The sequence below is a fragment of the Humulus lupulus genome, chromosome 7, assembly GCF_963169125.1.
Source record: "Humulus lupulus chromosome 7, drHumLupu1.1, whole genome shotgun sequence".
NCBI lineage: Eukaryota > Viridiplantae > Streptophyta > Magnoliopsida > Rosales > Cannabaceae > Humulus > Humulus lupulus.
Genome location: NC_084799.1, coordinates 202,240,865 through 202,265,576, shown reverse-complemented (window position 1 = coordinate 202,265,576; position 24,712 = coordinate 202,240,865). Strand labels below are relative to the sequence as shown.

The following is a 24,712-nucleotide window of genomic DNA, read 5'->3' as shown; positions in this document are numbered from 1 at the left end:
CTCATTGGAAGAAAATGAGCTGACTTGGTGTATCTGTCTATTATCACCCACACCGAGTCATGAAGTCCCACCGTCCTGGGTAGACCTCCTACAAAATCCATAGTAACCTCCTCCCATTTCCACTCAGGGATACCCAAAGGCTGAAGCAACCCTGCTGGTCGCTGATGTTCAGCTTTTACCTGCTGACAGAATAAACATCTGGCCACGTACTCTTCCACATCCTTCTTCATCTCGGGCCACCAATATAACGTCCATAGATCCTGATACATCTTTGTGGTACTCGGATGAAGTGAATACGGCGTGGTATGCGACTCATCCAATATTTCACGTCTGATCCCCGCATCAGTTGGAACACAAATCTACCCCTGATACCGAAGCAAACCAACATCAGAAATAGAATAAACCTTAGCTACTCCCGCTAAGACATTCTCTCTGACTTCCAGTAACTTTGGATTTACCATTTGACCCTCCTTAATCCGTTCTAGAAGAGTTGACTGCAAAGTAATGTTGGCTAACCGGCCCACCACCAGTTCTATTCTCGCCCTGGTCATCTCATCAGTTAATTCTCTGGAAATCTGAATAGAACTGAATAACTGCCTCGAACCTCTCCAGCTCAATGCATCAACCACAACGTTGGCTTTCCCTGAGTGGTAAAGAATATCACAGTCATAATCCTTTACCAATTCCAACCAACGTCTCTACCTCACGTTCAAATCCTTCTGGGTGAAGAAATACTTCAAGCTCTTGTGATCGGTGTATATCTCGCACTTCTCCCCATACAGATAGTGTCGCCACACCTTTAGTGCGAATACCACCACTGCTAACTCCAGATCATGGGTAGGGTATCGCTGCTCATACTCCTTCAGCTGTCATGATGCATAAGCTATGACATTGTCGTTCTGCATCAACACACAGCCTAAACCCAACCTTGACGCATCACAATAGACCACAAACTTTCCTTCCTCCGAAGGAAGACTCAGCACAGGTGCAGTAATAAGTCGCCTCTTCAACTCTTGAAAACTATTCTCACACTTCTCTGAGCAGACAAACTTTAGATTCTTCCGTGTCAACTCTGTCATCGGTGCAGCGATCTTCGAGAACCCTTCTACAAACTGTCTGTAGTAACCCGCTAACCTGAGGAAACTGTGAACCTCTAAGTCATTCCTTGGCCTCGCCCAATCTCTAATTGCCTCCACCTTAGATGAATCCACATTAATCCCATTAGCACTAACAATATGTCCAAGGAATGTCACTTCTGGTAGCCAAAACTCACACTTCTTAAACTTGGCGTACAACTGATGCTCCCTCAACCACTGTAGAACCTGTCGTAGATGTCGCTCATGCTCTGCCTCTGAACTAGAGTACACTAAGATGTCGTCGATGAAGACAATGAAAAACTGATCTAGAAAATCCTTGAACACCCTATTCATTAGGTCCATGAAGGCTGCTGGGGCGCTAATCAAACCAAACAACAAGACCAAAAACTCATAGTGCCCATACCTCATTCGGAAGGTCGTCTTCGGAATATCCTCGTCCTTGATCCTCAGTTGGTGATAACCAGATCGAAGATCAATCTTCGAGAATACCGTCTTACCATGCAGCTAATCGAACAAGTCATCAATCAATGGTAGGGGATATTTATTTTTGATGGTTAACTTGTTCAATTCCCTGTAGTCTACACACATCCTCAAACTCCCATCCTTCTTCTTCACAAACAAATTTGGAGCACCCCATGGCGAGTAGCTTGGCCTGATGAACCCTAAATCCATAAGTTCCTGCAGTTGTATCTTCAATTCCTTCAATTCTGCCGGTGCCATTTTGTATGGTGCCCTCGATACTGGCTCTGTCTCTGGTGCCAAATCAATAACAAGTTGAATCTCCCTATGAGGTGGTAGCTCTGGTAAATCCTCAGAGAATACATCTAAGAATTCACAAACCAATCTGGTCTCTTCCGGCCCTGCTGCCAGTACTCTAGTGGTGTCCACTACACTAGCCAGAAAACCTATACACCCTCCCTGTAATAGGTCCCAGGTTCTCATCGCTGAAATCATAGGTATGCGGGGTCCATGTACCGCTCCCACGAAAACAAAGGGATCCTTGCCCTCCGGCTCAAATGTCACCATCTTCTTCCTGCAGTCAATGGTAGCCCCATATCTAACCAGCCAATCCATACCTAGTATCATATCAAAGTCCTCCTTATCTAATTCAATCAAGTCTACTGAAAGTTCTCTACCATAAACCATCACTGGCAGTGCTCTAATCCATCTCCTAGAAACTACCAGTTCCCCTTTAGGAAATATAGTCCCAAACCCCGCAGTACGATACTCACTAAGTCTACACAATCTATCAATCACCTTACTAGAAACAAACAAATGTGTAGCACCAGAGTCAATCAATTTAGTATAAGGAGAGCCAGTGCTAGAAAGTTGACTTGTCACCATCGAGGGACTAGCCTCGGCCTCCGCCTGTGTCAGGGTGAACACTCGAGCTGGAGTCAAGCTGTCCACCTTCCCTACATCTCCTTTCTTCACTGTTGGCAGTCCTTCTTGAAGTGTCCCACTACCCCGCACACATAACAGGCCTTAGCCCGACATTCGCCCTGATGGCGTCTTCTGCAACTCGTGCACTCAGGATAACTCCTCCATGAATCACCGCCTCCCTGACGGCCACCCTGAGTACCTCGACCTCTCTTATCAGGACCAGGAGCGGTTGAAACATCAAGGGTCTTTCTCTTTAGATCACTGGGGCCTCCGCCCCTACCAGAACCAGAATATGGAGGCACCCCCTGCGGCCCTCCTGCCTTGCTGCACTCTCTCTCCATATCTTATTTTCCTCTTCCTCAGCGGTAAGAGCTTTCTCAACAGCCTGGGCATAAGTTGTTCCTCCAGGAACTATTGTAATCCTCACATCTCGGGCTATCGTGGCATTAAGCCCTCTGATAAATCTGTCATGCCTGGCTGCATCAGTAGGCACAAGATCTGGCGCAAACTTCGCAAGTCTATCAAACTTCAGAGCATATTCTGTAATTGTCATATTGCCCTAAACCAACAAATTCATTCACCTTCGCTGCCCTGATGGCAACATTATAATACTTTTAACTGAACAAGTCATTGAATCCTTCCCAACTCAAAGTAGTAACATCCCTGGTCTGTGATGCCACTTCCCACCAGATGCGGGCATCCTCTCTTAGCATATAGGTGGCATAGGCCACTCTGTCCTGTCCCTCTACCTTCATGAAATCAAAGATGGCAGGGATCATAAAATTTGGAGGATGTTGTCTCCTGAACCGCTCATACAATGGTTCCCATCTGTTCCCCACATCTAGTGGTTGAGAAACTGGTGCCACTGTAGTAAGCACAATAGGTGCGGCACTCCTTGATGGAGCCTGCTGTCGCAGAAGTCAGATATGCTCATCTTGGCTTTGTAGCCATGCTTGCATATCAGCCATAATCTGTTGCCAGCTCTCAGGGACTGGCGGAGGGTTCTGGCCTTGGTCATCCTCCCTTGCCTCAGACCTACTGCTGGTAAGTCGTACAGATCGTCTTGGACGCATAGCTATCCAAGTAAATCTACAATCAACGACTCGGCAGTCAGGCTACGATGACAGGGTAATAATCCGCCATTGAACTCAAACATTCACAAACAATCAAGATATAACAGTTTATTCAAATATTCATTCACATACAACAGCAATGCTAATAAGCACGTCTCAATATCATCACACAGCAGTCAAGGGCAAGGCCCTATCAGTATCTCATGCTCCCTATTAATCAAGCAAATATCAGCATTCATATTCCATTCTAATCATTTAAGCATATAATGCGGATGCACAATTACCAAACCTTGAGTCGAGCTTGTCTTTAACAGTGAATGTACATGTCCACCCAGTCTTCAGGAACCCTTAAATCTAGGATGCTCTGATACCAAGTTGTAACGTCATGGATAGCCAAGACTATTACACTGCGTGTTTATAAAAGTTCAAGACTTGCTAATCAAGTCATTTAGTTAGAAACGTGTTAATGAAACTATAATTAAACTAGGGTTAAAAGGTTTTGGTCACAAAAGTTACATTTCATATAATTAAACATTTTAGTACATGGGATCACAAAAGAAATAACGTTAAAAAGACAGTTTACAAAATTTCAGAGTTTAAGTACAACTACTAGCCACTCTAAGGGCAAAGCAGACATTTAGGCTTTTCCCATCCAATACCACTCCTCGGCCGCGGTGGCCGATCAGCCGACTAAGTACATTTAGCCTAAAAGCTCTCCCACTCAAGACTGGTCCATCTTACCATTGCCTTTACCTGCACCACGTAGCACCCGTGAGCCAAGGCCCAACAAGAAAACAGAATAACAAAGCATAATCATCAATTAAACAATCAGATAACTCAAAAAGTATAATCATATACTTAACAATCCAAAATATCCATATAATCAGGCATTCAACATACCAAGCTTATCAATTAACATTAATATCCAATTCATATATAATAGACAGGGTCAACGCCCTTAGGTCGCACCCCCAAATAATCCCATTGACTCCGGCCAGCTTAAACCGAGCTCAGTGAATGTTAAGCTGTCCTCAGCTACCAGTGGCCGAGCCGCGCCATGTGCGCAATGTAATGACCCAACTATTTCTATGACCTTGGACCATTAGATCTACTATACATAACTACTATTTTGGGAAATATACATAAGAAATAATATAACTTTATTAAATCTCAAAATATTGTATCAAATACATAATAATAGAAAATATGGCATGGGTACCCATTGTTTAAAAGAAAAACATAAACTTTAATTCAATTGTTTAAAAAACTAAATGCGGAAAAACATGATCTAAAAGACTAAATATAAATAACTTCATCCTCGATCGACACACAGTCCACTCAGTCCGTTCATCCTCAACACACATGCCAAGCTTCCAAGAATCCTTCTGCCTCCGTATCTAGTTTCCTGCATCACACTAAAAAATAAAGGAATGAGCCTAATGCCCAGCAAGGAAAACCTAACGCATAACTCATATACATAAAATTCATAACATAGCATATAATAAAACATATCATAAACATATGTCACACATATTATAATGGCCATTATTACTTGGGGTCCCATAACTAAACAAGTCATATGCCCATTAGATTTGTGGGGCTTGCTAGCTAAGCAAGTCATATGCCCATAAATTTATTGGGGTTTGTTAGTGTACAGGTCATATGCCCAAGTCTACAAACATATACAATATAACATTTCATAACACAACATAACATAAGATAACATATCACATATCATATAACATATAAAATCCTATCCTATTTTCCTTACCAATATACCGAGATGATGAGAACAAAGTCGAAATTTTGGAACACAATATAGAAGTGAGTATACTAAAGAAAAGAGATGGAAAGAATAAACTACACCATCGAAATGATACTTACCAATGAAAACCTTAAGTTCGAAGAACTTAGATGCCTAAGAATAGAAAAGACTGAGTTAGGATTTGAGTAGAGAAGAACTATAAGAATCAATACAGAAATGAGCTAGAATTAGGAATACCTTGAATGCTTCTATGACCGAACTATACCTCAAAACCGAAATACACTATAACCTTACTTCCCAAGTGTTTATTAAACTTATAATGATTAAGCTTATAACCCCAATCCAAGTGTTTATCACTCTATAGTCTCACTAGCACATGGAAGGCTCTGATCAATGCTTGAAGAATGAATGAAAAGGCTTGGTGCTAGGTCCTATTTATAGAGTTCTAGGAATAAAAATCTTCTTTTTGATTTTGAATAAAAATAATAAATTTAATTGAAAATATTTGAATATCCTTCAGCCAAAGGCTTAGGAATTGGTCAAATTTTTCAGAGAGATTTAAGGATTCAAAGCTTGATTTTTAAAATAATAAAATCAAATAGAATCCTAACTTCTAACTCCCTAAATCTCGTAACTCTAAACTCCCCTGCAGTAAAATCAACATATCTGGAGCTGTAGAACTTCGATTTGGAATCTCTTTATACCGTTAGAAAGATAATTAAATTATCTACAAATTTATAGAAATACTATTTTTCGAAATTCATAACATAACTTGGTCAAAAATAGGTTGGAAGTTACAGTACCCTAAAGTTACGAAAAATCTATTTACATCCTAATCCACAAATAAATAAAATTATGACAAATATCATGCTCCTATCAGATTTTGGTGAAGACTAAGTCTTATATTTATCTTATTTTATCATTAAAATAATAATTCCTTAATAATCATAACCTTAGGAATAACCATGCTCATGACAAGTGTCATATTCTTATTAGCTCTATCTAAACCTTAGGTTATAATAATTATCATATTAATAACCAGCAATATTAATCAAACCTTATGTTATAATTAATATTCTTAAACTATAGGTTAAACTTATAAAATCCATAACTATTGCTAGGAGTTTACAACTAAGTCCCGTCTTGAACCAAAATCCATAGTAATGAACATACTATAACTAATACTAGCTATTACTACTAATACTACTACTACTACTACTACTACTACTACTACTACTACTACTATCTAACTAGCTAAGTAAATTCTGGGACTCTACACGCAAATATTGATTCTGACACTCTTAGGTCGTTTATCATATGTCCCATGGCATAATACCATCTATGACATCATACACATATAGGGAGCTCTTAGTCCCAACATAATCATATATTCGAGTGTAGTTTTCTTACCTTTAGATTCTGGTAGCTTTAATCAATGAAGTCAACCCTCAAGCACGATCCCTTCCGAGCCCTAGCGTACACTTAGTCATGGTCACAAGTTAGAACCATTACCAAACTTCAATTCCAAATCCTAACCTTGAGACCAATCCCGAGCCCTCGGGAAGCCTAATTCCACCAAACGGGGTGGTGGAATCAAACCCTGAGTCCCCGAGCAAAAACTCTAAGAAATAACCCAAAAACCCCCTTCTAGAATCATGGTAGTGCTACTGTGCCATAAAGAGGGCGCTATAGCGCTACAAACAGAGCCAAAAAGTTCTAAAACAACAGGGCCTAGCGCTGTAGTGCCCAATGACTAGCGATATAGCGCTAGTCACAGCACAGCCAAACCCCAGAATTCTTCCTTCGATTTTCCTCGAACCAGACCTCTCCAAATCTCATCCAAACCTCAACCATACCTCAAAACAAACCTATCATCATCTATAACTCACCCCAAAAGACCCAACCATATGAAATTCAACCACATGCACCCCAAGATAAAGAATTCACCATGATTGAGCTTAAAGCTCAAAACTCAACAGAAATTCAGAACTTTAAAACTAGAACTTCTTACCTTTGATGGATAAATTCGACCTAGGTTATCTTCTGCACCTTCTTATCTTTCACCTCCTCAAATCCTTAGGCTTAATTCCCTAGAATTCCCATAGAAACTCAGCTTAGGACATCATTCCAGGACAAAAAACCAGAAACTGAAACCAACCTTGAAACTTACCTCAGATGGATGAATGACTCTTGTTAAATCCTCAAGCCAACTCAAGGACCCTAGCCCCAAGCTCCAGCCCAAACTCTCCCTGAATTACAGCTCCAAATTCATTCAAGAAATGGGGAAGAAACCTAAACCGAGAGAGAAAAAACAAGACCTCTGTTTTTCCTTCTTTCTTTTTCTTTTCCTTTGTCTCTTTCCTTCCTTCAGACTTCTAAAGCTTTCTACATATTCCACTAAGGCATAAAGCAAAAATAATACTTCTCTCTTATTTAAACCAAATGACCAGTTTGCCCTCCCATAAATCCTAAGCCTCTAAATTATTCTAAGGGCATTTTGGTCATTACGCACAATTCCCGCTAATTCCTCAAGTGTCTCTAATATTTATCGCTTACTTCTCGACACCTAACTAATTACCAATTATATTCCTCATTATCAAATAGACTCCACTATATTTCCTAAATTCCCAGAAATACCCCAAGGCTCACCCCGAGTCGAGTATAAATTCCCACCGTGAATTTTTTGCTAAACCACTCACTAAGATTGTCTCGAGTCACAAGCTGCAAATATATCCACATAATAATGTGGTCTTAACAATTTATCACAAATATTTACATTTATGCCCTCAACGGGCCAAAATTACGAATATGTCATTATAACCTAATTAGGGCCTACATGCATTCTAATACACATAGTCATGCATCACATATATTCAAATAATCATATAAACATGCTTATCCCATAATCATGCATTTAATTCATTTAAATCACATATATAATCTAATTATGTTCTCTTGACACACTAATCAGGGCCCTTAAGCTCTATTAGTAAATTTGGGTCGTTACAAATGATTTTTTGGACCTTGTGTTTTGTAAAATGGTTCAAATAGAACCCTAAACTCAATTTTGGTCAAAGTTTTCTGAGCTAAAATTACAAATAATTTACCAAACTAACAATTTAAAATAAAAACAAAATCATTTTGCCTAACAACTGTATTGTTATATTCAATTTTGTCTTCATTAAAATTGAGTTTATGAATCTATTTAAACAATTTTACAAAACACATGGTCCAAAATAGAATTTATCAAAAGACAAAGTACAAACAAATAATGAGACAAAATAAATAATCCAAAAATATATAAACCCTTTTAATAATATATATATAGTCATTCTCCTATCTTTTAAATTGGTTGGTCTAGCTTCTTGTCTCTTTCATTTGTTTCTAATTAACTTCCTTTGTTTTCTGTATTTATTATTACTATTATTTTTCCATCTTCTTTCCAATTCAGTTGGTTTTTATTGACCGTAGTTCTTTATATATTCTAATGATCAATTAGTCAAATTCGGACACTAGTTTTATTGTTTTATACTTTCAACGAGTCAAGGTGAATAGTAATTAAATTAATTTGTAATGGACTAAAGTAATCAGCCCTCAAAGAATTGTCAAATAATAATAAAAAAAAATACTATGTGATTTTATTTATCGAAGTGACTAGGGTTGTTCATCCAATTCAATCCGCATTAATTTGCTCATATCCTATCTAATCTACATTAAGTGAATATTTCATATTTTGGATGCAATCCAATCCGCACAACATCTCGTATCCAATCCACATAAGTACGGATTGGATCAGTTATTTAGTACATGTATTTTCTTAATATTAAATTATTTAATATTATTTTAACTTAAATACTCATTTTTTTCTAGTAACCCATCCAAATGAATAAATTACCTAAATAATGAAATGAAACATTATTTTAAATCTAAATCTCTAGCAACAAAATAAACAAAATTCAAGTAAAATGTTATGATCCATTCAACAAGCATTAACTCTTCAACACCAGTAAGCATATTTAAGCAAGTTCCAAACAAGAAGCTCCAACGACACCAAACAGGAAGCTCTACACAGTCATCACCATCCATCTCCATCATTTATTAACAAACTTTGTGTTAAAAAAATTTGGCAGACATTATAATATATACGTGTAATATTTTTTAGTGCCATAAATGCTACAAGAAAATAAAAAATGTTCTTAATTACAACAAAGTCAAGTAATGAATAGTATATAATTATTATTAATAACAAAGTGGCATAATGAAAAGCCTAAAGAGCAAGCTCCAAAGTCTCCAAACAAAACAACAAGCTCAAGCAACTCCTAAACTAGAAAAATAATAATTAGTCAAAATGATACTAACAATAACCAATTTAATCAAATATATTTATATATATATATATATATTGTAAATTGCCCCTTTCCCAAATAAAACCATATAAAATAATCAAATACAAAAAACCAGACAAATACAAAGCAGTAAAAAAAACGAAAGTAATACAAAACACCATCTCAGAAATAGTGACCAAACTAACCCACCACCAGTCTCCCCCAATGAACCCACGCCGATATATTTCAATATATATTGAGAACGATTATGGCGTGTTGATAAAAGTTGGTTTGAGAATGTGAATAGTACTTATAAATTCTAATTTGCGCATCTCACAAATTTTAAAATAATTTTGAATAATTTACGGTGCCGAAAACAAGGTTCAAACAGCTTGTTGCACGTGTGTACTCAAAAACAGGCACGCGTGAAAAATTTGATTGTTTAAACTTCGTTTTCGGTACCGAAAATTATTCAGAATTTCTTTAAAATTTGTGAGATATTCTAAATAACTACAATGTACATTTTGATAGTAAAAAAATAGAATTTATAACTATCTTCGCACCGAAACTATTTTTTATTAACATCAGTGTTTGACAAAACACTATCAACACTATTACACAAAATTGAGAAAATATTTTTGCTGCATAAAATGTAAAAATAAAATTGGCGGCGTCAGAAATCTTTTTACCCGGGTGGAAAAATTAAAATATTGTATAAATTAACTAGACAAAGCATATGTATTAGTAAAACAATTTATAATAATTGAATAATCTAAATGTTTTTCTTAGACAAAATATAGAGTAGATAGCGTACACAAAAACCAACTAATAAAAAATTGACCAAAGCATAAAGGTATAAATTTCTACAAAATAATATAAAATATAAATTTACATCAAAAGAAAAGTCAGGGGGCATATATCTATAAATGAAGATCACATGAATGCTTAGCCACTTCATAATAATATTCTGTGCTTTAATTTCTCTTAGCAGAGCTCTGTCTATATCTATATCTAATAAATATGGCTACAAGTGGAGTAGTGAGTGTTGATTGGTCAAGTAATAACAGAGTTGTGAAATCCAAATATGAGTTTGCGGTGAAACCGAGTGACGAAGAAGTAGTAGTGGACTCTGATGACTCTGAGTATTCAATCCCCACCATTGATATCTCCCTTCTCACCTCTCCTGACCTTCATCAACGCTCCAAAATCCTCCATCACCTCCACAAGGCATGTCAGGAATGGGGTTTCTTCCAGGTAAATATATATATACATACATACGTACGTACTTGTGTATTTGCCGTATGTGAATAATTTTTGATGTGATTGTTTTATATGATTGTATATTTTCTAATTATTTAGAATATTAGTAAATTTTTATAAAATTCCAAATAATTTTCAATGACGAAAATTAGATTCAAACATGTTGTTATCCATGTGCATAAAAATAATTAGTTACGCTGAAAACTATTCACTAAATAGAAATACACAAGTTCCACCAGTGAGACTCTTTTTGAAGCTAGTATAGTAGAATCACCCCATATATATATACACTCACATATATATATATATATATATGTATGTATGATGTTGTTTCTATTATGATGATGATTCAGTTGATCAATCATGATATTTCAGAGACTGTAATGAAGAAAATGATGGAAGCATGTGAGGGTTTTTTCAACATGAGCGAAGAGGAGAAGAAAGAGTTCCAAGGGTCTAGAGACGTGTTGGACCCTATCAATTGGGGAACCAATTTCAATTGCAATACAGTTGGCAAGAAATTCCTTATTTGGAGGCAATTTTTGAAGCTTTATGTTCATCCTCAATTCAATTCCCCTTACAAACCACTTGGTTTCAGGTACTACTATTAATTAATTAATTTAATTAATAATCACTTATTTATTATTATTATTAATTAATTAATTAATTTCAGTGAGGTGGCAGAAGAATATTGTAAAAGAACAAGAGAAATATGTAGAGTGTTAATGAGAGCAATGTCTGAGACATTAGGGTTGAAACCAGATTGCTTAGAGAAGGCAACGAATTGGGATGAAGGATTTTATTTGTTGGCTTCAAACTATTATCCAACTTGTCCAGACCCTGACCAGGTTATTGGACTCCCACCTCACACTGACTCAGGCCTCATGAATCTTCTGGTCCAAAACGACGTCGGAGGACTTCAAATCCTTCACAAATCAGGAAAATGGGTTCAATGGAAAGCCATGCCTAACACCATTATTGTTGACCTTGGTGATCAAATGCAGGTACGTATATTCATTTGTTTTATACACATATATATTTGTATGTTAAGGTTGATGACTTATTATTACGTGACTCTATACAGATCCTTACCAATGACCTGTACAAGAGCGTGACACACAGAGCAGTGGTGAACAACAAAAGCACAAGAATATCAATAGTGTCAGGACATGGACCAGCAGTGAACGCCAAGGTTGTACCAATACCAGAGCTTTTAGAAGCATTGGGCCAAGCCCCGGCTTATCCAGGGATTCCATACAATGAATACTTGCAACTTCAACGAACCTCCCACTCTTTCCTCAAATCCACTCTCGACATAATAAGATTGGAATCATAATCACAATCATAATTCAACCCACTTCATCGATGATCACTACTTCCATCGTTATTACCTTAATTGGTTCAATATATACATATATTTTTATGCTTTTCTTGTTGTGAAAAATAATCATGAATGCATGGTTGTCTGTTTGAAATATATAGTCATTTATTTGATGTAATAAGAGTGGACATGATTCATGACCAAGCTAGAGTGAGTTGTATTATGTAATATTATAAGTCTTTTGTGTGTTATAATAATGGAAAATTTGCGGTTAAAATGTTAAGACATCTGTTAGTTTAGTTAGCTATTGTTTCTGTTTTGTAAACTCTTTCCTTTTTAGCTTTTCCGTTTTGGTTGTTTCTTATTATGTAAGGTTACCTCTATACAAGTAAAGGGTTTCTCTAATCACCTAATTCATTCGATTGAGCTTTAAAAGTAACAAAACTTTACTTTTTCTTGTATTATGTAGTTACCAACTTTTTGTGGTGTTAAATGTACTTAAAACGTGTGTTTAATTGTGATTAAATACCAAGAAAATTTTGCGGTGAAAATACAAAAATGTTAAAATAATTAAAAAAAAATTCTTATTTTTTTTGCCATTTTTTAATACTACGGCAATTTTAAAATATAAAAAATCATTAAAGAAAATATATGTTATTTGATTTTAAAATTAAAACAAAGTTTGCCACAAATAATTATTAAAATTAAGTTTTCCCTTTTCTCTTGTTCCCTTTTCTTCTTACATATTAAACGTGCCACTCAAACTCATTTATTTTCATGTCGTGTAATCGTTTCGTGACCCAAATTGTCACTCCTATAATACATAATAAATGTTAATCTAGCTTGCTATAAGAACATGTGGGTAATCACAACTAACTATATACATAACTTTTTTTTTTCAATGGTTATTAATTCAATCAAAGCTGAGATTTTAATTATATAAGAACAACTAGTAATATTATCCTATTTAGAGTCAATAATTAAAGTAAAAAATTGTTGGCGAGTACTAATAGCATCCATTCAATATCTTTATGAGCAAATAGAGACATTAATATTTTTTTATGAAATTTGAATTGCTAAGACAAAAGTAGCACCTTTAGCTCATTATTATTGTCACGACCCGAGCCCTAGGCCGTGACAGATTTGTAATATCCATAACTTGAGGTCAAACTTTGACCCTCGTTGGAAAATAGTTTTTATAAATGATCATTTAATTTATATTAAGTCGTACTATAATTATAAGTTAAAACAATGAAATAACTCCTATAATTATATATAAAAATATTAGTAATAAAAGTATAATAATTTATTATTATACATAAAACAATAATATTCCCACAGTTATGTAATCACCAAATAGTTAAATTTAATAAGTCATAAACACCCAAAATAATACTTAGCATCCACCATTCCTCATCCCTAACTATTTCATAGCTTATTCAGATATATCGATCATTAGATTCGAAGTCAAATACATACAATGTTCAAAAGATAAGACAATGACACGAAATAGAAATAGGCTAAACACATTGGCTCTATCGATAATTCATCTTTTCCACGTTCGCGTCACTAGGCTCCTGGAATGGGAGAGATAGGGGTGAGCTTATAAGGCCCAGTAGGAAAACAACTAATAACATAGGACCTAAAGTTTAATACAACCCCTGCATGATTAGCTTTGAAAATAAAACATACATCATCATGTATAAACCAAAATAGAGAAACCACAAATAATCATAAGAGCATAGCTACAAGCGCACATCATACAGTCCACTAGATCCCTAGTTCCCGTTACCACTATAGAAAATTCGACATCCTAAACCGGGTAGCCAGACCTGATAACCACCACAAGGAGGAGGCTCAGAACACTTCCTGTATACAGATGCTAGGTCTTTACACCTACAGGTGAGTGGACACCTGATCTACCTATGATGACACAAAGACTAGGTCGTGAAACAACAACGTGCACCAATCATGATCACTATGGCTCTCATCGGTATAACCAAATGCAGGTAAACATTAAAAGAAAGAAACATATTCCCTTTATATTTTAAAAAATTGGGCAGCATAACAGCTGCATTTGAATAAAACCCAAAAATCATAATCTGCATAAATAAGTGAACAAAAATATATTTGGCATCTAGTGCCCTCAGAACAGATAAGAAAACATGCAGATTAAGTTTTCAATTTTTTTCAAATATTTTATAAATATCAAAATTGGAATATGTTTAATGCAATTCAATACGAGTAAAATAAATCCAATGGTCAAGTTGAGTCCCTACCTCTTTAGATACCTCTTTAGAACTTAATCCGAGCCCAAAGCGACGCTCCTAAGCTTAACGAAGATCTTAGAGTGATTTAGTTCGATTTTTATATCACGTTTTTCCTACGTGCACCAAATGAGCAAACGATTATCATCATGGCATTCCTTATTCAAAATCGTGTCCAAAGACATAATATGACCATATTTAAAATTTCAAGTTCCAAAACCTCACCCAAGCGGTGCACTATAGCAGTTGGTGGTAGTATCGGAAACGTCGATGAATATATGCATGACATATATCAAAACGATCCTCTCGATGAGTACATCACGAAAGTACAGCTCCTTCGCCCAAATGACCTCCGGTGTCGCCGAAAAATGCATCCAAAGGGGCGGAGATACCCAAAATCTCGTTGGAGAAAAACGGCGAGTTGACTGGAATGGTTTAGTGGGTTTTGTTCCTCTCTTCACGCTGGTTCCAAAGGTACCAACCACTTGCTGAGTGGTGGTCGGAGTTGGCCAGAAAACACAGTCAAAGTTGACGGACCAAAACTTTGACTGACTATTTCGAACAACTTACGGCGAGTTAGGCGGTGCCGCTTGGTGGTTGAGGTCGCCGGAGCCGTCGCATGCCAAAAATGGTGGTTGCTGGAGGTTGGGTCTTAGTGGTGGTGGTGGGTTGCTGTGGAGAGAAGAGAGAAAGAAGAGAAGAGAAGAGAAAGAGAAAGAGAAGAGAGAGACGGCAATCGAAAGAGAAAGAAAAGAAAGAAAAGGAAAAGAAAAAAAAGGAAGAGTCCATTGACTCTTTTCACTTAAGTGGGTCCCACCATTAATATATATACATATATATTTTTTTCTCAATCTTTACAATTATTTTGTATGAAGGGAATTTATTTATTTTGTAATATGTGTTTTGTAATTTCGGTATACTCTTTTTTTCAATAATACTTATTTGGTATTTTATATTTTAAAATCATACAAATTTGGTATTATAGACTTTGATTTGATAAATAAATTTTATTAGTATAACTAAATTCCCATTAATTATATGTAATTAAATAATTAAATTTAAATTTGGAACTTATATAATTGAGAGTAGTTTGATTAAATTGGAAAAATTTCATCAATTAAATTTAAATTTAGGAAACCAATTCTGTACGATATCAAAATACATAATACAAAAATGATAATATATAAAAACATATGGTACCAAATGATTACCTAACAATTTATAAAAGTAGACATTATTATTATTTCTTTAAAAAAAAGTCTACGTCACCAAATGCACCATATAGCTCTATATCTTGTTTTATATGATATTATTCTTTTCTTTCTGTATGCAATATTTTCCCTCATTAATTTGTTCCATTAAACTATACAATAAAAATGCATTACCCTAAAAGTAATACAGCAAACATTTTATAACATTTTAAAAAATCGCTAAGTCAATCTTCATATACATATATAAAATAGGAAAAATTACATCACACAACCAAAATAATAAATTATTTACAAAAATATTAGTCCAATTTTATTTACACATGTACTTATACTTTAATCTACATATATATTTTTTTTAAAAATAGATAAATTTTATCCGAGCCACTTTTATCATTTTTTTTAGCGATTCTCTTTCTTTTTCTTTTTCTTAATTTCAAAAATCTTTTTTAATGGCATTGTTAATTGGTTGGGCTCAAAAATAATACCATCGTGATCTACTTTTCAAGATGATTATTTTGAAATGTAAGATCCATATATATATATATATATATATATTAAAAATACTCATAATCAAAAGCTACCTTTTATTCTATTTTATAGTTTGTTAACAAAAACTTAACTAAACTTTAGCTTAAATAAAATTTAATAAACTAAAAAATTATTTTGCAACTCTAGGTTCATAGCAAACTTGATTGCTTTTATTTCCCCTGCAATGGGTGAGTCGACTTCTATGTAGAACAATAAAATATTTTGTTATTTTATATTTAAAAATTGTTGACGTCGTTTTTCGTCAACTTAAATAAGAGAGCAATTAAACAAGAAAATATTGGAGGAAATAAGCAAAGATGAACACAAGAGGTTTTTGACGTGGTTCAGTAGTTAAATCTGCCTAGTCCATGAGTCTATGTTATTAGAACTTGGGAGTTTTCTGGAAACTTTTCACAGAATAGTTGTCCAGAGTTTTCTCTCCAGAAATCAGATATTGGTCCTTATGAATGGAGCTATCTCCTCTATTTATAGAGAAGGTTTGCAGAATTCATTCTCACATATCTCGAGAAGATATTATGTGAACCAATTAATATAATGCTATTTAATGCATTATTTTCTATATACATGGAAACGTCCCACAATTTGTGGGATCGGATAATAGATTAAATAATATCCCTTAAACATCGGGATTGTACAACAATAAATATGTTCACATATTGATCAACTCAGATATGAGATTCATCAAATATTCGAGACCAGCAGTTGATCATGAACTCGCCGAGACTATCAGTCGACCACGAGCTCGTCGCCTAACTTTACCTACGCTCGGAACAAGTAAACAATGACGATGTTGCCACATTCGAACTCACACATTCCGAGCTCGAACCATCCTGGAATGCAAGAGATGGTTCAGGGGTATATACAAGTGTCACACCATGCCATTTACGAGCTCAGAGCATTTTCGAGGCTACATTTCCCTTGAGCCTTCGAGGTCGCTGTTTACAAAAACAGTTTAACTCACGGCGACCGCGTCTATTTTGAGCTTACACCAAACGAGCCTAGATTTCAAGATCAAAATCTCATGCTCGAAATCTGGGTGTAACATTTGGCTCCCTCAAAAGTATCAATTCGAATCCTATGAGAATGAAACTTTTGAACTGCCCTCCTTGGAAACTGTACTATTAATTGTACTCGAGTATGGACACACGTCGGCTAGGGACTAACTAATCAGGGTACTCAAGTGCCTTTTCACCTTTCCCACGTCTACTCGTTTGCCGCCACTACTCCATTTGTACCTAATCGTTGGATCAGATACGAAATCTGGTTAACGGCTTGGATTAACGCGGCCTTTGACGTTCCCTGGGGCCTATAAATACCTCCCCATCATCTTCCTCATTTTATTTTCCCACTTTGAGTTTTTAGAGAAAAAAGAAGAAAAAACTAGAACTGAAGTTAACTCTATTCTTGCATGTTTTCCAAATCGAAGAAACAAAAATCTCTTAATGTTTACTACTCTGTGAAGGCTTTCCTGCAACCACTTCTTCGATCGTCAATTTCTCTGTATCCACCAGCTACATTGTGTACGTTATAGATCCTTATTCACCTGTTTTTTTTTCTTTTTACATGTTTCTTTTTGTAAAAATGGCCTTCCTGGTTTCTACCAGATTTAGAATCAAGGTTTGAATTGAAAAATTTATGGTACAAATGTGTAAAAATGGAGCTTTTCTAGTAATTGGGGGGGGGGGGGGGGGGGGGGGGGGGGTTCGTGTAGCTTAAGAAATAGGGTTTTGGAATTAGGGTTTTCAAACTGCACGTTTCCCAAAAATATCATCTTTTTGAGTAACCGCCAACCTTTTTTTTCCCTAAAAATTCGGGATTCTCGAAAATAAATCCACCTTCCTCCCTTCGTGTCGAATAAACACTCGGGTTTGACTCTTTCAATAACTTAGGTTTCTTCCGAACCTGATCTCGTTCTTTTGATCAAGCTTATTCCAAGGTCTCGAGCACTCGAGCTCAAACCATCTCAATTTTTATCCTTAATTTCTTGTGTACCTGGCCCTCACCCTAATTTTTTCTTGCTAGATGTCGCAGAATTTGGAAAAACGATGAGGGTCATTACTCGCGATTCCTTATTCACCGATAACTTCGAGCCCAGAGTCGCCCTTTACTCGGAATCAATGACTGATTCATGAGCACGAATTGAGGTGCGAGCGAGCTCACTTTCGACGCCAAATCTGTAACGCCCTGGTTACCCCAGAACAGTTACGGTGATCGGTGAACCGGAAATTTGACCCGCTACCCGAGTCTTTTGGTTAAAAAGTGTTCTAAGTGTTATTAACAGGCTAAGGTGGAAAATCAATAAAAAGGAAATGATATATTTTATTAAATACATAAAACTGTTCATGGGCCTATAAAAACATTTAGAAGTTATTTACAACTCAAAATGGTCATTACTATTTCAAAATTTCAAACCTGCCGTCCTAAGTGGGAAAAATAGGGTAAACCCCCTAGTTCCTCTGAGAACTCATTGGCCGTGGTGATCAAGCGGCCGCATATGTACACATCACCGCCTAAGCTTTCCACTCAAGGTTGGGTGAGCTTTTCTTTTCCTTTACGTGCACCACATAGCACCCATGAGCCAAGGCCCATCAAGAAAACACAATAAAGCATGACATAATATCAACAATGATCATAATAATCATTCAGGACTATCAATCCAAACAAATAGGTGACAGTCGCAAAAGTCACTAAGTTGGGTACAACTCCATTTGGCCTTGTGACGTTAGGGTCACCGGGGCTTAACAGATAAGTGAACCTTCCACTAGCTTAAACAGGATAGGTGAATGGTGACTGGTCACCAACATAACCTTCCTCATGACCATAGAGTCATAACCCTGGAACATCGTTCCCTAGCCATGTGATAGATAGTCACCTGGGCCTTAGGCCCTGGCTCTAGTAACTAGTCTTAGACTATCCAAGCGCTTATAAGTTCATCGACCTTAGGGTCGGTCCAGCGTTAATGCCGTAGAGCCATTCAATGCTGATATCGATTAGATCTAATCTTCATTCGGCCCTGCGTTCAGGACGCTTATGCCGTTTCTGACTCTTAGGTCAGTGTCCCTGACTAGTCAGTACCATATACAAGTAAACAATATTCGCTAGCATTTAATATGCAATCAATATCCACATTTATCAACCAACATGCCTCAACAACAATCATGCATGTCATATACACGGGGTGCAGTTTTCTTACCCCGGGTTCAAGCGAGAAATAATATAAGAACGACCCTTGAGAACGATCATTCTTTAGACTCCTTAGCGGTTACCTAATCATAACCAATTAGAAACCATCAATAAAGTAACTCAATGAATGGTTCACAATCTAAAACACACTCCCGGGACCGATCCCTCACTCTCGGGACTCTCAATCTACTCAAAAGGGGTAAAGGAACCTACCCCCGAGCCTTAAAAACCATCCCGACCCCTAAAAACAACATTCCTTGAAACTGACCTAGCGCCTAGGCACTGCCCTGGAAATAGAGAGGGCCATTCTCTGCCCTGCATAGCGCTGGGGCGCTAGGACTGGCGCTGGGGCGCCAGCTTCAGACCAGCAACTCCTCTGGTTTTCCCTCCTTGAGATTCCCCTTGAAACCAACCTTCCAAACCAATCCCAAACCTTACCAAAACATCCAATTCAACCCCTAAACCTCATATATATCACACCCTCACCAAAACCCAATCAATCATACACAAAAAGTCCCATTGATTCCAACTATCCACACCAAAATCTATAGGCTGAAAACTAAAAGAAAAACAGAGTAATACTTGGAATTCATGGACAATTTCTTACCTCCAGATGGTTTTGAATCCTCCTTGGTAGATGAACTAAGTCTATAACCTCCAATCTTTGATTTCCTAGCTTGATTCTTCAATTTGGGACCAAAAACTTCAAAGATAGAGGAAAGGTGATGTACGGGAAGAAGAAGCCTTGCTCTGTTTTTGTTCTATACGTTTCTACAGCCAACTTAAACCATATATATCCTAAACCAAATGACCCTAATGCCCCTAGGTCATTTAAAGCTTCTAAAGTCTCCCCGAGGGTAAAATCATCATCTTTCACCTATTTCGTTAATCATAATTAACGCTCTCCAATTCCCGCTATTCTTGATATTCTCAAATACCAATAATTCATATCCCATTACCCTTTTATTCCCAGCAATGCTCTAATCATTAAGACATCCTGAGACTCACCCCGAGCCTCGAACTTAATTCCGTTATGACTAAACCCCCACTTAATATTCAAAGATTGTCTCATGCTGAATAGCTCGAACAAATCCACATTATAATGTGGCCTCAATAATATATCACCGACATGCATACAAATATACAATTACGCCCTCAACGGGCCAAATAACCAAAATACTCATGTCATGAAATGTGGACCCACATGCATGCATTTAGCGTCATATTATAATATAATTCACATAAACATGCATATTATCATTTAATGGCATAATTAAACAGTTATGGCCCTCCCGGTCTACTAATGCAGCCATTAAACCGCATTAGGGTTTTCGGGGCATTACAACTATCCCCTCCTTACAGAAATTTCGTCCTCGAAATTTACCTGAACATCTTGGGATACTGACTCTGCATATCTGACTCCAGCTTCTAGGTCGCTTCCTCGACCTTGCTGTTCCTCCACAATACCTTAACCAAAAGTATTGTCTTATTCCTAAGGACCTTATCCTTTCTATCAAGTATCTGAACTGGCTGCTCCTCAAAGGAGAGATCTGGTTCAAGCTCCAGATCTTCATAACTCAAAATATGATTCACATCAGATACATACCTCCAAAGAGCTGAAACATGGAATACATTATGCAAAGCCAATTTGTAAGCCGACAATGCCGGAGGCAAAGCCAATCTGTAAGCCACTTGACCAACCCTCTCTAGAATCTCAAATGGACCTACAAATCTAGGACTCAGCTTGCCCTTCTTCCCAAACCTTCTCACCCCTTTCCATGGCGAGACTCTAAGGAAGACATAGTCTCCCACTTGGAACTCCACGTTTCTGCGCTTGGGATCTGCATAGCTCTTCTGCCTACTCTGAGAAGCAAGCATCCGAGCTCTAATCCTATCAATGGCCTCACTGGTCCTCTGAACGGCCTCAGGACCCAAGTATCTCCTTTCACCTGTCTCATCCCAATGAATGGGAGATCTGCACTTCCTACCATACAACATCTCATAAGGTGCAACTTCAATGATAGATTGATAACTGTTGTTGTAGGAGAATTCTATCAAAGGTAGATACTTACTCCAAGATCCACCAAAGTCCAGTACACATGCTCTCAGCATGTCTTCTAATATCTGGATCGTCCTCTCAGATTGCCAATCTGTCTGAGGATGATAAGCAGTACTGAACTTCAACGGTGTCCCCATGGCCTTCTGCAAACTTCCCCAGAACATGGAAGTAAAAGTAGGGTCCCGATTTGACACGATCGACCTCGGTGCTCCATGGAGGCGCACGATCTCTCTCACATAGAGATCTGCATACTGATCAACTATGTAAGTAGTCCTCACTGGAAGAAAGTTAGCTGACTTGGTGTAGTGATCCATTACCACCCAAATAGAATCATGCTGGCCAACACTCCTGGGTAAGCCCACCACGAAATCCATCGTGATGTCTTCCCATTTCCACTCTGGGATATCCAGAGGCTGTAATAACCCTGTCGGCCTCTGATGCTCAGCCTTGACCTATTAACATGTCAAGCACTTAGCCACATACTCTACTACATCTCCCTTCATCTCCGGCCACCAATACAACGATTTCACATCCTGATACATCTTCGTGGTGCCTGGATGCAAAGAGTAAGGTGTGGTATGAGATTCATCCTGAATCTCTCGCCTCAATGCAGTGTCTAACGGAACACATATCTGCCTTTTGTATCTCAACAAGCCTATCTTAGACACTGTATAATCTCTGGATGCTCCAGCCAGAACATCCTCTCTGATCTTGATCAGCTGTGGATCACTCAACTGATCCTCCTTGATCCTTTCCAACAGTGTAGACTATAGCAAAATATTAGCCAACTGGCCCACCATAAACTCTATACCAGCTCTGGTCATATCATCTGCGAGCTCCTTGGCTATCAGCCTCATACCATAAATCTGACCCGGACCCTTCCGGCTTAAAGCATCAGCTACCACGTTGGCTTTTCCTGGATGATACAGAATCTCACAATCATAATCTTTTACTAACTCCAGCCAACGTCTTTGTCTCATATTCAAGTATTTCTGAGTGAAGAAGTACTTTAGGCTCTTGTGGTCTGTATAGATCTCACACTTCTCTCCATAAAGATAATGCCTCCATATCTTTAAAGCAAAAACCACAGCCGCCAACTCTAGATCATGGGTGGGATATCTCTTTTCATACTCCTTCAACTGACGAGAAGCATAAGCAATTACCTTCTCTGATTGCATCAGAACACAGCCCAAACCCTGATGAGAAGCATCGCAATAAATCACAAACTTCTCCTGATCTATCGGGAGACTCAGAATCGGAGCTGTAATCAATCTCTACTTCAGTTCCTGGAAGCTATTCTCACATTTATCTCACCACACAAATTTCTGACTCTTGCGTGTCAGTTCAGTCAATGTAGTAGCTGTCTTTGAGAACCCCTCCACGAAACGTCTATAATAACCTGCCAATCCAAGGAAACTTCTAACCTCAGAAGCATTCTTTGGCCTTGGCCAATCTCTGACTGCTTCGATCTTCGCTGGATCTACTTTAATCCCCTACTTACTGACAATATGCCCAAGAAAGGATACCTGAGACAACCAGAACTCACATTTCTTGAATTTTGCAAACAATATGTGTTCCCTCAGTCTTTGTAGAACCAACCACATATGTTGCTCATGCTCTGACTCAGACTGAGAATATACCAGAATATCATCGATGAAGACGATCACAAACTGGTCCAGATAATCTTTGAACACTCTGTTCATCAGATCCATAAAAGCAGGAGGGGCATTAGTCAATCCAAAAGACATAACTAAGAACTCATAATGCCCATACCTGGTACGAAAAGCAGTCTTGGTATATCTCCTTCTTTGACCCTCAACTGATGATAACCAAAACAAAGGTCAATCTTTGAGAATACCTGCTTACCTTGCAACTGATCAAACAGATCATCTATCCTTGGCAAAGGATACTTATTATTAATTGTCAGCTTATTCAGTTCTCTGTAATCAATACACATTCTCAAAGAACCATCCTTCTTCTTCACAAACAGAACTGGCGCACCCCAAGGTGAGAAACTAGGTCTGATAAAACCCAAATCTAACAGCTCTTGCAACTGTACTTTTAATTCTTTCAACTCAGCTAGGGCCATTTTGTAAGGTGTTTTAGACCCTGGCTCCGTCCCTGGTGCCAGTTCTATAACGAACTCTATTTCTCTGTGTGGTGGCAACCCTGGAAAATCTTCTGGAAACACATCCAGGAACTCACAAACAAGTCTGGTCTCACTGGCATGACTTGAGTGGTATCAACCACACTGGCTAAGAACCCAATGCAACCTCCTTGCAATGAATCCCTTGCCCTCAATACAGAAATCATAGGTATACGAGGTCCATGCACAGCACCAACAAACACAAAATGATCCTCACCTTCAAGTTCAAAGGTGACCATCTTCCTTCTGCAATCAATAGTTGCCCCATACTTTGCCAACCAATCCATACCCAATATCATATCGAAGTCAGTCATAACCAACTCTATCAAGTCCACTGACAACTCTCTGCCCTCCGCTGTCACTGGCAAGGATCTGACCCATCTCCTGGATACCACTAACTCTTCAGTGGGTAACAGAGTACCAAACCCCACAACATAAAAATCACAAAGTCTACACAGTCTATCAATAATACTACTAGCAACAAAAGAATGTGTAGCACCAAAATCAATCAATACATTATAAGGGGTTCCAGCACGAAGAAGCTGACCTGTAACAACTGAGGGAGAAGCCTCAGCTTCTGCTTGTGTCAATGCGAACACTCGAGCTGGGGCTGAGCTGTCCGCTTTTCTGGGTTCCTCCTTTCTTGACATAGGGCAATCCTTTTTAAGATGACCCACTGCTCCACATGAGAAGCAGGCCCTTGCCCTACACTCTCCCAAATGATGCCTCTTGCATCTAGGGCATTTAGGATAAGACTTCTAGGCTTCACCACCACCTGGACGACCCATAGAAATAACACGGGGCCGCCTATCAGGACCTGGAATTGGGAAAGTGTCAGGAACCTTCCTCTTCTGCTCACTGGGGCTGACACCCCTACGAGAACCCATAAATGGAGGAACTGTCCTCCTGAAATCCTCTCTGGCTACACTGTCACGCCAGATCCTGTTCTCTGCACTCTCAGTTGTGAGTGCCTTCTCAACCACCTATGCATAGGTAGTAACCCCAGCCACAGTTGTGATACGTACGTCACGGGCTAATCTAGGCTGTAGCCCCTAAAGAAATCTCTCTCTTCT

General features: G+C 37.8%; 1 protein-coding gene and 1 long non-coding RNA gene across 2 annotated transcripts; one reads left to right on the top strand and one right to left on the bottom strand.

The window, feature by feature from the left end:
* Positions 1-11,259: 11,259 nt before the first annotated feature.
* Positions 11,260-12,493, top strand: LOC133790141 (2-oxoglutarate-dependent dioxygenase 19-like). Its single transcript, XM_062227681.1, has 3 exons — positions 11,260-11,501; positions 11,577-11,907; positions 11,988-12,493. Exons 1-3 carry the CDS (start codon positions 11,287-11,289, stop codon positions 12,237-12,239), a joined length of 798 nt encoding a protein of 265 aa, XP_062083665.1. The 5' UTR covers positions 11,260-11,286; the 3' UTR covers positions 12,240-12,493.
* A 1,019-nt stretch (positions 12,494-13,512) lies between these two features.
* Positions 13,513-15,229, bottom strand: LOC133790140 (uncharacterized). The gene is made up of 3 exons (XR_009873928.1): positions 14,717-15,229; positions 14,504-14,607; positions 13,513-13,801 (listed from the first exon to the last, which is right to left on the bottom strand). It is a non-coding gene; the product is annotated as an uncharacterized LOC133790140 (long non-coding RNA).
* Between the last annotated feature and the right edge of the window lie 9,483 nt (positions 15,230-24,712).

Excerpts from the sequence above, each read along its gene's own strand:
- LOC133790141 (XM_062227681.1), top strand. The coding sequence starts at position 11,287 with ATGAAGAAAATGATGGAAGCATGTGAGGGTTTTTTCAACATGAGCGAA. Across the intron at positions 11,502-11,576 it reads TACAAACCACTTGGTTTCAG|TGAGGTGGCAGAAGAATATT; the intron begins GTACTACTATTA and ends AATTAATTTCAG. Across the intron at positions 11,908-11,987 it reads ACCTTGGTGATCAAATGCAG|ATCCTTACCAATGACCTGTA; the intron begins GTACGTATATTC and ends GACTCTATACAG.